General features: G+C 34.9%; 1 protein-coding gene across 1 annotated transcript in view; it reads right to left on the bottom strand.

The window, feature by feature from the left end:
- The window catches only part of C5AH14orf39 (chromosome 5A C14orf39 homolog), a 29,371-nt gene extending 15,502 nt beyond the window's left edge, over positions 1–13,869 (bottom strand). The window contains exons 1-5 of the mRNA XM_030452370.1: positions 13,821–13,869; positions 13,460–13,516; positions 10,188–10,314; positions 4,773–4,862; positions 68–255 (exon numbers count right to left, since the gene is read on the bottom strand). Coding sequence (XP_030308230.1) covers positions 68–255; positions 4,773–4,862; positions 10,188–10,314; positions 13,460–13,516; positions 13,821–13,869 — 511 coding nt within the window. The remainder of the gene's footprint in view (positions 1–67; positions 256–4,772; positions 4,863–10,187; positions 10,315–13,459; positions 13,517–13,820) is intronic.
- Between the last annotated feature and the right edge of the window lie 1,330 nt (positions 13,870–15,199).

Raw genomic sequence — 15,199 nt, 5'->3', positions numbered from 1 at the left:
AAATTAATATTTTAATTAATAGCACTACCAATTGTCTCTACTGTAAAAGCACTGATAATAGTAGTACCCGGATTATCAAAGCAGGAATCTTCTTTCCATTTGTATTTTTCTGACTGTTTCAAAACTCTGTCCTGGATTTCTTCAAGCTCTTTCTTTTTCTTGTAATATTCCTGTGCAAGAGCACTTTCTGCATATTTTTCACGGTGTTGCTTCAAAACCTCTTTATATTGGGTGATATAATCCTGATACATTTTCCTATAAAAATACATCTAATTTAATTTTTTTTTCACATGAAGCCATTGTTTCTAAGGAAAAAAAAAATTATTACGTTATGGCATGACCTCAATTAGACTTGCTGTTGCCCTGGAAAAAAGGTCAGATTATATTTAATACAGCACTATTTGGCTCTATTTTTTATCTTCTATCTCTTTAGACCATGCTGTATGGACCAAAGAATACATTTAAGATGTAAATAAAGTCAAACCTTGTCATTCTGAAAGGAATGTACACCAAACCATATTTAAAGACAGTCTGTTGGTTTTTCACTGAGTAATTACAATGAAACTCCCTGTAGGTGAAATTCTCTCTTTGTGTAGATTGCCACAACTCCACCTGCTTTTGGTAGAGCCAGATCAAACTTAAGTAAAAGAAAATTTGGGTGAGCATCCCACATTTACAAGGGCTTGATGCACTGGTGGATGAGAAGCTGCCTCCAAGGAGATGCTGAGTAATCCGTGCCTGACTCAGGGAAGCCTTAAATAAACACATTAGTCACACTGAAACAGAAGGACTATTCATGCTTAAGCTTAAACAAACACTTAAATGTTTACTTGGCAAGGAGCCAGAATGCTCAGCTTCTTGCAGGACTGCCCTCTGAATTAGTGTTACACTGATGTAATTTCACTAGCATGGTGTGAGTACATTGCTACAGGTTATTGAAGGAGGTATCAATTAATGTTGGTAGCATTTTTAAAGCTTTAAGCTGGCTTTTGGTAAATTGTACTATAAAAACAGAGATGCCATATCAAGAATAGGATGTAACTCATCACAGAAAGCTGATCAATATTGCCTGGAAAGAAGAGACAGAGAAGTGCTGTTACACAGCATTGCCACCCTCATGTGTTACAGCAGTGGCAGTCACTACACTGGAAAAGACTTTTTGAGACTGGAAAATATTTTTTCATGTTTTCTCGTTCAGACAAATTGCTAATGACAGAGAAAACATTTAACTATGTCAGTGGGATGAGTCTTTTTGGACAATAATGCTGCTAGGCATAAGTTTTATTATAGGTAACTTCCAGTACCAATGTACTATCTTTTGGGAAAGCTGAACCAATAAAATTTCAGTCAAGGAACAGGTTCTGGTTTGCAATGTCACACACAGGTAACCTAAATACAGAGCTGCAGGAAGTCTGTATTTCCCACACAGACAAGAATTACCTATCTATAGGTTTTAAAATTATGAGTAATAACAATCAATGCCCAGAAACTATAATTCTGCATTTGGAAAGAAAAGCTTAGTAACAGCTTGTAGTGAAATTAAAAGATGTCTTTTTTTTTACAAATGTTGACATTCTATGACCCTTATACTAGGGAAAAAAAGAAAAAGAAAAAAAATAGATATATTTAGACATAAGCAAAATATATAAATCTATAGTAAGAGTTTGATAATCATTAAGTTTGATGGTGGGTGTTTCTGCAGATGGCACATGCTTTTAAAGAGATGTTACAGCTACAGACATCCAGCATGTATCATTAGCACAGACTAGTAATTATCTGAGAAATATTACACAAAGTTGCTTGGTATTAGAATATGCCAATACGAAATGACAGAAAGTGAAGGAAATATCCTCTAGGAAAAGGCTGTGTGAGCAACAGAAGCAAATTTTAAACAAATCAATTAGTAGTACACCTGCAGATTAACCAGAAATTCCTTTATGAAACAAATTATGGTGCCTAATATCAACTAAAGCCAGAGACTCACCTGTTTGCCTGCACCATAAAGAAAGCCAACATTAAGGAACAGTTCTCACTGCTTGCAAAACATACAGTATTCCTCTTTAAAGAAGATATTTTATGTCAAACTGCTATTAATCATTTAAAAGCAGCATGACTAAAAGGCAGACACTCCTGGTTGCCCTCTGGCTAACCCAAGCAATGGAAGAGAGAAAATTCTGTGCTCAAATTCAATAGCAAAAGCTTCTGCTTTTACAAAAGGAAACCAGAAGTCATGGGCAAAGAGGTAACATCATAATTTTCAAATAAAACTATACTCCAAGCACTAGTTCCTGTTAAACTGACTGAAGTTCACACTTGTTTAGTTAGGAGAAAGAAGTTGTAGATCAACACTGTGAAATCAAGGAACTGACATTTCCCTGATTTCATGTAGAAATTTTCATTAATCTGTTTGGTTTTCTACATGGATAGAAAAACAGGTAGAACATCCCAGGAATCTAAGTTTCTTGATGAGCTGAATATTTGTGTACACTGTACAAAATCACCCAGGTATGAAAGGTAGAAAAATTTCAGTTCTATTTGATCTAATAGATGCTCCAAGCAATAACAGAGCAACAAAGATATTTGCTGACATACAATTAAGAATGTATTACAAATAAATTTTAAAATATAAATAAGTAAAATAATTTGTTGCAGCAGGTACATACCAAGCTTCTGAAAATAATCCTCAAACATTGTTTTTTCCCTAAAATGTATTTTCAACAGATTAATATTTATATACCATATACTGTACTATTCCTGAGAAACTGTCACTCTTCTTCCTAAGCAATTCACATCCTCCACTTCACACCATAGAATTCAGCCCTGTTCCACATTAGAGAAAGGAAAACACCCACAATGCCCCTAAACATTATGTGGATAGTTATTTATTCCTCGCTCCTTCTTCATGTCACCCATTTTCAGGATGAACTTCCAGTTCACATAAGCATTCTTACATGTTCTGGAAACCAATAATAATAAAAAAAACCAACAAACTAAACACACACACAAAAAACCTCATTGGAATATTTTTAAAACCTCCATTATAAGTGCCTAATTAAATGCAAACTGATCTGCCCATCTTTTTGAAACATCTTCCCATCTGATGCAGTATGTCCTCAGTGCCTCCAAATGCTCAGTACATAAGGTTCTAAATGTACTTACTTTTCTTCCTCATTTAGATATTTACAATCTGCTGAATGCACATCCTGATGATTTGAATATATCATCAAATGCTTCAGTAAAGAGGGACTATAGTTGAGACCATTTGTAAAATACATGAATTAAATTTATTTTATTACTTATAGTCATGATGTCTCATAATTAAGCTCAGGAAAACAGATCAAACACTTTCATGTTGGAATGGAAACTAGTTATCTAAAGAAGCAATTTAAAAGTAATGCTTCTTTGGCTTGTCAGCTTAAATTAGTGAAAGCCAAAATGGCTTAATCATATACTCATAGAAAGCCAATTTAGCCTGATTTTTCACCAAATATAGAGCTCTGAACAGGAAGAAAACAGATAAGCTACTAAATGACTTAATTAAAGGCTACTGGGCATGCTATTTCTGCTGTCTTGGACAAATGGCAAAAAGAACACAAAATAATCAAAGCCACCATCTTTAATTACCTAAAGTTACACTTCTAAATTACTATTTAGACATCTAGATGGATCTGCCATGACTTTGTCACCAAAGAGCTAACCAATTTCTTCCCTTTCACAAGCAGATCTGTAAAGGTGAGCAGCCTCTCTAGAATTAAGATCAGTTTCACCTGGCTGTTAATTAGAACTTGAGAGGGTTATATTTGCACACCACACTCTGAGTATTTAACTGAAAATCATCAGGTCTCATCTTTATCCCATTGAATCTAGGCAGTTACATTGTACAAGTAATAATTTCTTAAAAATGCAGAATGTAATTAATGAAGACAAAACAACTGAAATGCCACTTACCAAACAGAACTGAATTTGCAGTTAATGCTGACTAGAAACTTACCCACAATTGGTCTTAAAATGGTTGTAGATCAGGCTTTTCTGAGCCACTTACCCTGCTTTTTTAGGATCTAATAGAATTTGCATACTTTGTGGTTATTTTGAAGAATATACAGCAGTATACAAGAACTTGATTTGTATAGTCTAATGATCATATGCCATTTATATTCACATAATAATATATTCACATATGAAGAAAAGCATAAAATTACCTGAATGCTTCTAATTTTTATCCTACTTAGTCCCTTCTATCTTACTCACATATGAATTTAAAGGCTTAGGTCAAATTAAATAATACTTCTGAAAAAACATAAGACTTGTGTATTTTCAAAAAAGCCTTCCCAAATCTAAATATCTGAAACTATTAAAATCACAGTACACATGAATACTTCATAATAATGGCCAAAAAAATCATTCATAAATAAAACTTCCATATACTCTTGTAAATATGCTCTGATATTTCATATTTCTGCCAAAGCTAAAACAATCATTGCTTTTATTTCTTGGGCTTTTCTTGAAATTGTAGGCAACTGAACAACGTTCTGAAAAACAGTAATAGGCATTTGGGAAGCAACTGAATTTTATCCTATTCCACTGGTAAATACAAAATAACATGACCTCATTACAATATAAAACAAAAATTCTTTTAATTACTCTGTTATGTATATTATCTGGAAAATTCTGCAACAGTGTTTTGATGCAGACTGCACTATCTTTGCTGGATAAGTTTAGAGAGGGTAGTGAGTTATACTGCTAGAAACCTCATCTCACACAATCATAGGTACCTCTCATTTTCTATAGCTTCTTGTAAAGCTTCAAGTTCATTTTTCAAATATTCTTCATGCTTGCTAAGAATTGCATAGGTGGGCTTCCAGCTGTGGAAGAAGTGGAAATAAATTTTTAAAAATCATAGAAGTGGTCTTTCCTAAGTAAAAAATATACAGAGACAAAGATTTCAAGTTACTTTAGGTAGCTTACTAGAACAATTTATTTCATTTATGTTTTGAAAGCCAAATATAAACAGGTTTAGTACAGAAGGCTTTTACATTAGCACACTTATTTTCTTAGGATTTTCAAGTTGTAAATTCAAGAATATATATATAGGATTAACAAATACTATAAAGCTCTTTTTAAGGAGTAAAGAGTGAACCTCTTTATTAGGAGCTAGGCACCTAAATCCACATATTAGGTACTCAGGAGACATCAGTATATCTGTTAGATATGTACAACCTTCTTGCAGGGATGCACACAATTTTGTTCTCATCAATATCACCAGCACTTATCTCATACCTAGATGCAAGCAGCAGTCACAAAATCAAAATTTCCTTTGTTTTCTAAGGGAGTCCTGCTCAGAGAAAACAGCCAGAAAGAGCTGGCTGTCTTCAGTACAATAACCCAGACACTGGGAACACTGGCCTGGCAGCCTGGAGTCACAGGAACCCATACCACCTCTTCCTGACTAGATTGAAACTCAAATTCCACCTCTATAGGAAGACACACCAGCTAATATTTAATCGTAAATTAATGGCTGACAAGCACTGAACTTCACTGGCTGTAAAGTGATTCTTTTCTACCTCTCAGTCATAATTCCCATATATTTTCATATTCCATGCAGGTATCTGGCTATATAATATATCTACACTGTTAAATACACCTATTCCAGAAACCTGCCTCCAGACAAAAGGTGCTCAGTGGCTCATACCCCATTCCTAACTAGAATCCCCTAGAGCAAACCAATGGGTCCCACATTCTGTAATAATGCTCAGCCTGGATCTCCTCTCATGTGGCTCCCCTATGGTCCTGAAACACAATTCATCCAATTTTTGTTCATCTTCTCATTTCAGGAATCTCCTATGATGTAAGAGCTGTGACACAGCCCACCACAGTGATTTTCTTACAGCTGGATGTTGCAGGTTGTACTGGAAGCACAGCAACTTCAGGGAATACATGAAGGATTTACAACCCATGAACTAACAGTGATCTCTCAACACCCAGGTATTACAGATACCTCTTTTTGGATGTGGGGACTCCAGAAAAACAGGCAGATAAACTTTCTGATTCAAGTGAAATTTATGTGTGATCTTTAGGAGAGGTATATAAAAAGAAAGAGGTCTTTAAAAAGAAAAAAGAAAGAGGTCTTTAAAGAGGTCTTTAAAAAGAAAGCATGTTGACTGAAAAAACGGTGTAAGGAGCCTGGATGGCTGAGATGACAACTACCAGAAAAGATATTTTCACAGAAAATTGTAACTGAACAAATAGTCAGGATGTTAAAACTTAAAGAGGGTAAAAAAACAAATTCAGAAACCTCTGGTGTATGGAGCCTCCAAACCTTCATAAGACATAACAGACACTAAAGTCTTGTGAAGTGCAGGAAATAACAGAAAAATTACTTAGGTCTACTGAGCTAAATATGTGACAAACACTGCTCATTCAGGGATGATAACTTATGTAATGACAGGTGGTCAAGATCCAACTTCTGAGGTGCTGAGAGCTGAGATTCAGATGATGACTGAACCACATAAACAGACTGGGCTAGAGTAGGACAGGTATCCTATTTCTGATGGAAAACAATCACATGCTTCTTCCAAAGGAACCTTCTGTAAAAAAAAAAACAGCACACTCTCTCTCCAATCAGGGTTTAAAGTGATCTATAAGTTATAGATTTTGCCCAGAACACAAGCTACCCTAAGGCAACACAAACACCTACAATGAAGTTAGTCTGAGTGAAACTATCTGTCCTAGATGTACACACCAAACTCAATTTTAAGAACACATACACACTTTCAAAGCTAAACATTGAAGAAACAGAAGCAAAAATCCATTAGGACTGCAGAGACTAAGTGGACCTGGACCAGCAGAGATACATTTAAAGAGTTACACCAACAAGGAGAAGGGGACAAATGGCAATACAGAACAGGGTTGCAGCTGAACAAGTAATTCATTACTGGACAGGTGAGAGCAACTGAGGGTGTATGGTTCATTTTGCACTCCATATTCGTGAGCAGGGTACGTAAAGGGCATTTTTGGATGTGAATATGCCCCAAGGCTCTAAACTGGAGAGTATGAAATATGCAAACACACAGAGCATGAACATTCATTTGGACAATCACTCCAAAAGTGGAATAAAATAGAGGCTTCAGTAACAGCTAACTTAACGCAACTTCCAGCAACATGAAGAATAAAGACATGAAAATTAATTTCCTGAACTGAGTTCCAATGGCATTCAACAAAAATAAGGTACTCCAGGAGGTGGGAAAGCCCAAAGTGTAATTTACATTTATAACAACAGCAAAGTTTGTCAACAAAAAATCTGAATGAGAAACAGCAGCATCCATTCAGGAAATTTAGCACTATTGCCACTAACTTTCTGACTCCACTGGTGAATCAAAATGTAATTACAAAATGCTACTTTACCATATGTACTGCAAATACAGCAGAAAGCTGAACTTATTAAGGGTCAGATTTTTTTAAAAAGTGGAAACAACACACTGATATAAAATATACTGGCATAGAAACACTGATCTTCTCCTCAGAAAACTCTACCTTTTTCTTTGGAGGAACAAGAAAAAAAAAAAAAAGCAATGAAAAAGTCATAGAGCTTTTATTATATGAGTGCCAACCACACTGCGTGTTACATTTTGTGTTCACATCTATTCTGTGCACATGCAAAAAAAAAGCACAAGAACACTGTTTAGTAAACACAATGTGGTATACAGTATTCAAGCAGATTATCTACCACTTTGCCAAATGCATCACTGTTTCACAGAGGCTCTTGGTAGCTATCACATTTATTTTTCCTTCCTTTCATCAGCTAAGGTATAAAAAAATCTTTATCCACACTAATCTGAAAGCAATACAAATACCCTGTAGTGTAGCTAATGGGACAAAACAACAATTTATTTTCCATAATAGCCACACTCTATGTTTATCTGGCTTTTTATTTATTTATTTATTTATTTCCATCTCACTATCTTTGAACACCCCCCCAAAATAAAATAAAATAAGCCAAATAAACAGAAACTCAGAAAAATCTGAATAAAATCTGAATAGGTTCCACCAGTAGTATTACACCACTTCCTATTGTTCTGGGAACAGCATTTCTAGACTGAATCATTCAAGAAACTAAATCTTAGAAAAATGTCATCACTTGTCTAAAAGTACATATTTCATTTTGGTATTTTTGTGCCTTCAGTTTTTGTTACACAGACCAATACGGATTGCTTTAGAAAACACAGCAGTATCCCAATACTTCTATCTCATGTATCATAATTTTGGTAGACTTGTTGAATGTAAGAATCCTCCATTTTGTTCAAAGTCTCCAAACATGCTTCAATATACAACAATATCTTGTAATCCAGACAAAAAGTTACTTCCTTCAGAGCCCTATTGAGCACTACTGGCTATTACTCAGCTGTGAGGGTGATTGTGACTCCCAAACAAGATCTGTTTTTACAAAACCAACATTAGACTCATTGCCAGTCCATATGGAGTATCAACTAGAATAAATTTTAGATGTTTAAGATGATTCTAATATGCAAGTGCTCTAATTGTTTGATCTTATATCTAGGGCTTGTTTATCACAGTCTTCAGTATGTCGTTAAATGACATTTTCAATAATTTAAGACACAAAGTCTCTACTCTTCTGCATGCATTGTCCTTCTATGAATACATGTATTCATTAATGAGTCACTTCTCATTTTCAGTCTCTTTACACTAATGCCATTAATTATTCTTTGTAGGACCAGAGCCAAAACCTTTTGAATTCAATGATTAAAATTTAGATCAGATCCTTAGTTCTACACTCAATTTTTTTCTTTATTATTTGGATTGCTTAACAGTCTGTGATTTGCAAGCAGATTTGCAGCTTCAAAAGACAGTTAAGGAAGTAGTGTAAATGGTTTCAGAAACTTACAAAAGTGTTTATTTTATACTGCATCAGGGACAGGAATTTAATGTGAAGGAAAATAGTAATCTTCTTGTAAAGGACAAATAATTTCCTAATTCTCTTTATGATAAAGCTACAATTCTGTATGGCATGTCAAATGATTCAAAAAACTAGCCACTATACCCACTGCATTCACTAATTATTCCCTTCTCTCATTATCACAATAGTTTAAAATAAAGTTAGAAAGGAACCCGATTTTCTCTCTTCCTCATTATTCTTAAAAACAACCACATTTTCCATTAAGATCCTAAAAAAAATTTCAAACAGATGTTATAGACAGTTTCAGTCAAGTACTTATCTGTGGGTAAATAACTGCAAACCCCCTAAAATGTATGGAATTTGCTAACAATTCATCAGTTCCTCTGCCAAGGAACAAGACAAATTGTGAACACTGCAATGAAAACTGTATCCCTTGGTCCAAACCCTCTGTACTGTCAAATACAAATCTGCCTTCTTAGCTGCCGTTGCAAACACCTGAGACTTTAATTTTTTTAAATTAGACATTCCACACAATAAAATAACTCCTTGTAGCCAAATTTTTGCTTGAGAAACCTCAAATTACTAAGATCCAACAGTGATCTGCATTTAACACTTGCACTAATAATCTGACAGAAAAATTTCTATCAAGAAAACTGAACTGAAGCCCACTGCATTGGTCAGAAGTGTACCTGGAAGAACAATTTAGCAGTAAAAATTATACCAAAATCTGCTAGCAGAAATGCACACATATCTGTATGATACATCCTATGGGAGAATATGCACAGAACAAAAAGTAATTTGAAACATTTTGTGAACAAAGAGTAGAAAGTTTCAGGAAGCCTGATTCAGAAGTAAACAAAGAATATAATGGAGTCTTATTGTCACTGATAATTATTAACTTTTTTTCTAGGTAAAAAAAACCACTGTAACATTATTCTTAATATTGTTCAAATTTGACAGAAGCCAAATGTGTCCAAATACAGAAAAACCATTCCTATTACCTTACTAAGTGAATACTTTCACAATACGTATGATCTCTGAAAACTGTTGATTCTAATTAAAAAATAAAACAGACTGAAATGTAGTCTGGTTTTCTATAATTTACTTTTTCTCAGGGGGTGGGTAATACTGCACTTTTTGTACCAGATAACTTTCAGCTCGAAAAAAAAATAGGAAAATGTTACAATTTTCTTTAACATAAATATTATTACACTACTTCCTCTTTGAATTTCTTAATGACAAGCAGAACTCAAAGCTCAGGCTAGGTTATACTTACGCATTACAGCTCTCCTTGCTGCTCTCATTTTGCTTTTGCAGATCAGCAATTGCATCATTGCTGTTATTTATATTTTCCTGCAACCTCGCGATTTCATTCTTTTTTTCAGTGATTTGTGCAGTATACACTGGAATTAAAAATAAATTTTAAAAGTAAGCTGATGTATTTTCAACATACCCATGAAGTCTACATTCAGAATGATTACAGATTTCTTCCAAAATAGCTCATCTCAATAGTGCCAGATGAGAGGACCCACTGTAGTTAAGCAAAGCAACAATTCAGGGAGTCAAAAACTTTGGGAAATTCAACTTTCAACTTTGCAGTATTAGTCATCTAATATTGTGAACTGACTTTGGAAGAAAAAAACTTTTTTGTTCTGTTTCTACACCCCACTCTATACAAAGCTGAAGTAACTATTAGTGGCAGAAAGAACACCACTCTTAACAGCTAGAACTGATCCTTCTTTTTATTTATTTTTATTTGCAGTTCAGTGTCTGCAGACACTGGTAGAAGACAGGGAAAGCAGGGTGTAAGTCACTTTGCCCTCAGTAATGTTTGCAACAGGGGAGACTGAATGAAACACAGAAGTTGCTCCAGATAAAGGTCTCATTCACACATTACTTCTCTTTTTAGAGGTCCAGAAACACGAATGCTTTTAATTGGAAAGCTGACTACAAGAAGGGAAGAATGTAGGGGATGTATGCAAATTATTACTAGAAATGGAGGAATTAAAATAAAAATGGAATTTACTCAAGGTGGGAATGTGTAAATTAACAATGTAAGTTATTCACATTATAAATAATTTATTTTTAGTAAATTAATATAGAAGAGAAGTTGATTAATGAAAAAAAAGTATTATAACAACTAACCCTCAAGCACTATGATATCTGCAGAGATTCCCAAGGAAGATTCTTAATTCTGCCTTTCTAATAGCAGACAGGTGATAACATTTTCTGAATGAGTCATTAATAGAGAATCTAAATTTTGGAACATGATCAGTGTTCTCTTTTACAAGTAAAAGCTGGGAGAACTACCCAGCATACTTGTGTTGCAATGCAATGACCACAATTAGGTGCATTTTTTTTCCTTTGCACTATTTCATTTTTTTTTTCAAACAAGATTTCAGATTTATTAGTGGCAAATCACCCCCTGTTATCACTGCTGCCCTCATGTGCTGTATGCCAAAGTTGGTGGCCCTAAAGATAAGTCATTCACAGACATCTTGCCCTTCTCATCTACCTAACCAGGAAAGGCATCTTAGTTCTGCAAGATTCATCTGTAGTTCTTTGAATTACTGCACCAGAACTTCATGTTCAATCCTAAAGATTGGGTCTGGTTTTGCAGTGCTTGCTATACACTCACTTTCAATGCCAGCTGCATTTATACCAGAAAAAAAAACATAAGAACAAAAACCAAATACTTCTCAGAGAGGAAGATCAGTCAGTGAAAAGCAAAAGATCCTCAATGTATTCCAATATCTTAAGTTATTCTGAATATCTTCAATATCTTAATATTTTCAATATCTTAAATCAGTAACTTGCTATAGCCCAACATGAAACATAACTATTGGACAACTTACATATGCTTCTCTGTTTAAAAAAAAAGTGTATTTGGAAGTATCCTGCAGGTGACATTTTGACATTTTGGTTTTTACCTGGATATGACATAGCTGTAATAGCAGAATATGTATAATAGAAGCAAATCTATACACTTAACATTTAATTTAGAATTATTTAGAATTTTCTGTGGATGAGAACTCCTGTGACAAGTGAGACTTGTTCTACTCACCTCTGCTTTTGCAAGAACCTTGGGGATGAGATCCAACTCACCCAACTTTACAGAGCAAGCACCTACTTTAGAATTAGGCAACCGTGGCTACAGCTACACTCAGGGGAAACAAGTGAATGTTTTTGAAAGCTTACTTTATCTAATCTACTTTCAGCTCTCTCTATTTGGGATAAAACAAATCACACCCTAAAAGTTCCTATTTCCCTCCACTGGTTATAACGGGACTCAAGCCAAAAAGCCTGATGAATCTGTGTCACACTAAAAGTCGAGGCTGAATGCTACAACTGTTCCTCTGCCAAGTAATACAGAGACAAAATTAAATCAGTGGATTTATTTGTGGGTAAGTTTTTGAAAGATTTAACCTAAACTATTAAAAGTTTGGCTGTTGCTTGTGAGTTCACACATACTGAAGTGTCTCTGAAATAGGTATGCAAATTTACTACACAGCCCTTGCATTTTCCCTAAGAGCACACTCATTTAACACAAGCTTGCATAAATGCTTAGGTTCAATTATGTGACTGAAGAATTAAGACAGAATTCTAGGTGTACCAGATTCAGTGCTACAGATGCTTTAATGTTTAAGATCCTTCGATTTAATATTGATAATCTTCCTTAATGAATAAGTAATTGCTTGGATCTATCAGTCAAGATTATTAGATATCTTGCCATCAAGAGGAACACCAATTAGGACAGAATTATCTCTTGTTCTTTTTTCCTGACGGTTACAAGCTTCAATATCTACTCATTAAGTATCAGTGATGAGCACAGATGTCCTCAGACTGCCTAAAGTATAGTTTCTCTTCCACAACTACTCTCATGAGTGAGTGATACCACATAGTAGTATGGTTAAAAAAAAGTCAGTCCCGACCTCTGTCCACAATATTATGCTGCCTTTTAAGTCTTGGGGGAAAGGAATTTGATGTGGGACAAGACTTTCTCATTGGGTTTACTGTTTGGAATTTCGAATACAATTACCAGCTGCTTGCTTGAAGAAAAAAAAAAAAAAAAAAAAAAAAAGTACCAGGCTTGAGTAGGTAGTAGCAACTGAGAGAACTCTCATTATTACAGGAAATCAGAAAGAGAGAAGCAGTGAGGCAGAGGTCCAAATCTAGAAAGAACAAAAAACATGAGGAAAGAAAGGGAGGCAAGTGGCAGATGCATTGAGCAAGCACAGCTGAATCAAAGAACTGACAGTGACTGTGAGGAGCTGCAGAGCAAGAGCAGGAAATGGCGCAGCATGAAACTGGCTGTCCATGAGACAGCTGAACAGCATTAGCTAAAAGTCAGAAGCAAAAGCAGAGTCTGCTGGGGAGAATGAGCAAGTATTGATAGCAAAAAGTGAGGTAGGGTGAGAGCAGGACACAGGACAGCCTTCATTATTAGGTTTGCTTCCGCCCCTGAAGCACACAGAACATGTACCAGAACTAATGAAATAAAAGGAGTGTGTTTAATTTTTAATAAAATTATAGTCTATCACTACTCACAATTTATCTGTTGCTTCACTTGTTCCTTAGCATAAGAAGTTTGTTCTAGCTGGAAAACTAAGAAGAAAATAAACAATTTTGCATATATACACACATATATGTATGAGTTGAGCTGTGAAACAAGTGTATGTGGTGCAGAACTAACTGCACAAACACTGATTAACAAAGATTTTAGCAAAATAAATAGCATTTTAAATAGCTGTTAGCACCCCGTTCACAACCTCACAACTAACATAGGCAAACAAAAACCTTAATACTATAAATTCATTTAATATGAATATAACCATGGAAAGCACAAAACATCACTATATGTACCACATTATTAATTATCAATATAAAAATATATTATCTAATGACCTACCAAACTCCAGCAGAAGTTTGTCTAAGTTGCTCAAAAGCCTGTCACTCATTGTGTGAACTGTCATGGAAAAATGCAATTTAAAGATTTACACAGTTAAAAGTTTTATTGATGCAATAAATAAATCAAAACCTCAAGACAATACCATATATTTTAAGATAAAAGGGAAGATTGCACCTGAATTATCAAAAACACTTTAGTGGAAACAAATTTCTCATTGATAGTGGTAATGGACTCTTAGAAAGTCTAAACCACATTTAGGGGAAAAAAAGGAGGTATATGATATAGGTAAGGTTTGTTGTTGGAGCAGTTATGTCTTTGAGAGGCTTAATGTTCTTAGAGGGCACAAAGAATGCAAGAAAAGAGGCTTGTGTACAAAATGTGCAGCCTCTGTTCCAGCTGGTTTACTAAGCCTATCGACTTCAACCCTGGTAATGCAAAAGCTACTTACCCTGTACACTCCTCCCATACTATTGGTAAAGGACATTTAAATCAGAAGGTATATGCATTAAAGACAGAATTCATATGCAATGGACACCTGGTTACTCCAGAGTTATTGTTCTGTTTGTATAGTGCTGCTCTGTGCAGAAATTCAGTTACAGGGTTTTAAACAACTTGGGAGTCATGTAGTCTTCTAAAAAGGATGCCCTCAGCATTTTATCAGAACAGAGTACATCTAGTTAGCTCCCATATAATTAACATTAAGCAAAGTTATCTGATACTTGTCCCACAAGGGCTTGCTCATACTCTTAGTACTGTGTAAGAAGTAGAGCTACAACAAATTGGAGATGAGGATGAGATCCTAATCCAGGATAAAGTGGAATGGAAAACAACTGCAGAATGGAACTAAAGTGGCATTAAGCTACATACTGGAGCACTGAGACTGTGGAAACAGGAGGGGGTGGGGAGGAGCATTTAAAATGCTGGATGTTTGACAGAAATGAATTTGCCTAATAGTTAAGTGAGGATCAGAACATCTAATCCAAGTGACTGGATTAGTATAGGCTGTGATAAAAACGCTGAGAAAAAGATAATAGTTTTACCAAATCTATTTAAAAGCTTGGAACCCTTGTTCCCCGGTGCCTGGAAACAAGATAGCAAACAAAACGTTTTCTGAAAATACTAAGAAAAATACTAAAAAATACTACCTCTAGTCAATGCAGAGTATTTTTGCTTTGACACAATTTGAAAGAAAATATTAAGTAATTCTTTGGATGCAAAAATTAGTTTGTCTTCAGAAACAGTTTAACAGCATTTGTTAGTTGTTTCCTTGACTATAAAACCTGTAAGACATTGAGGAATATGCAAAAGATACACAGATGAATACAGAATAAAAAGCACACACGTTACTTTAAAAAGCAATAAATTTCTGTTATTTTTTT

Source organism: Calypte anna, chromosome 5A (genome assembly GCF_003957555.1).
Source record: "Calypte anna isolate BGI_N300 chromosome 5A, bCalAnn1_v1.p, whole genome shotgun sequence".
In the NCBI taxonomy this organism is placed as follows: domain Eukaryota; kingdom Metazoa; phylum Chordata; class Aves; order Apodiformes; family Trochilidae; genus Calypte; species Calypte anna.
The sequence above is the reverse complement of the archived record's forward strand: the minus strand, read 5'-3'. Positions and strand labels throughout refer to the sequence as shown.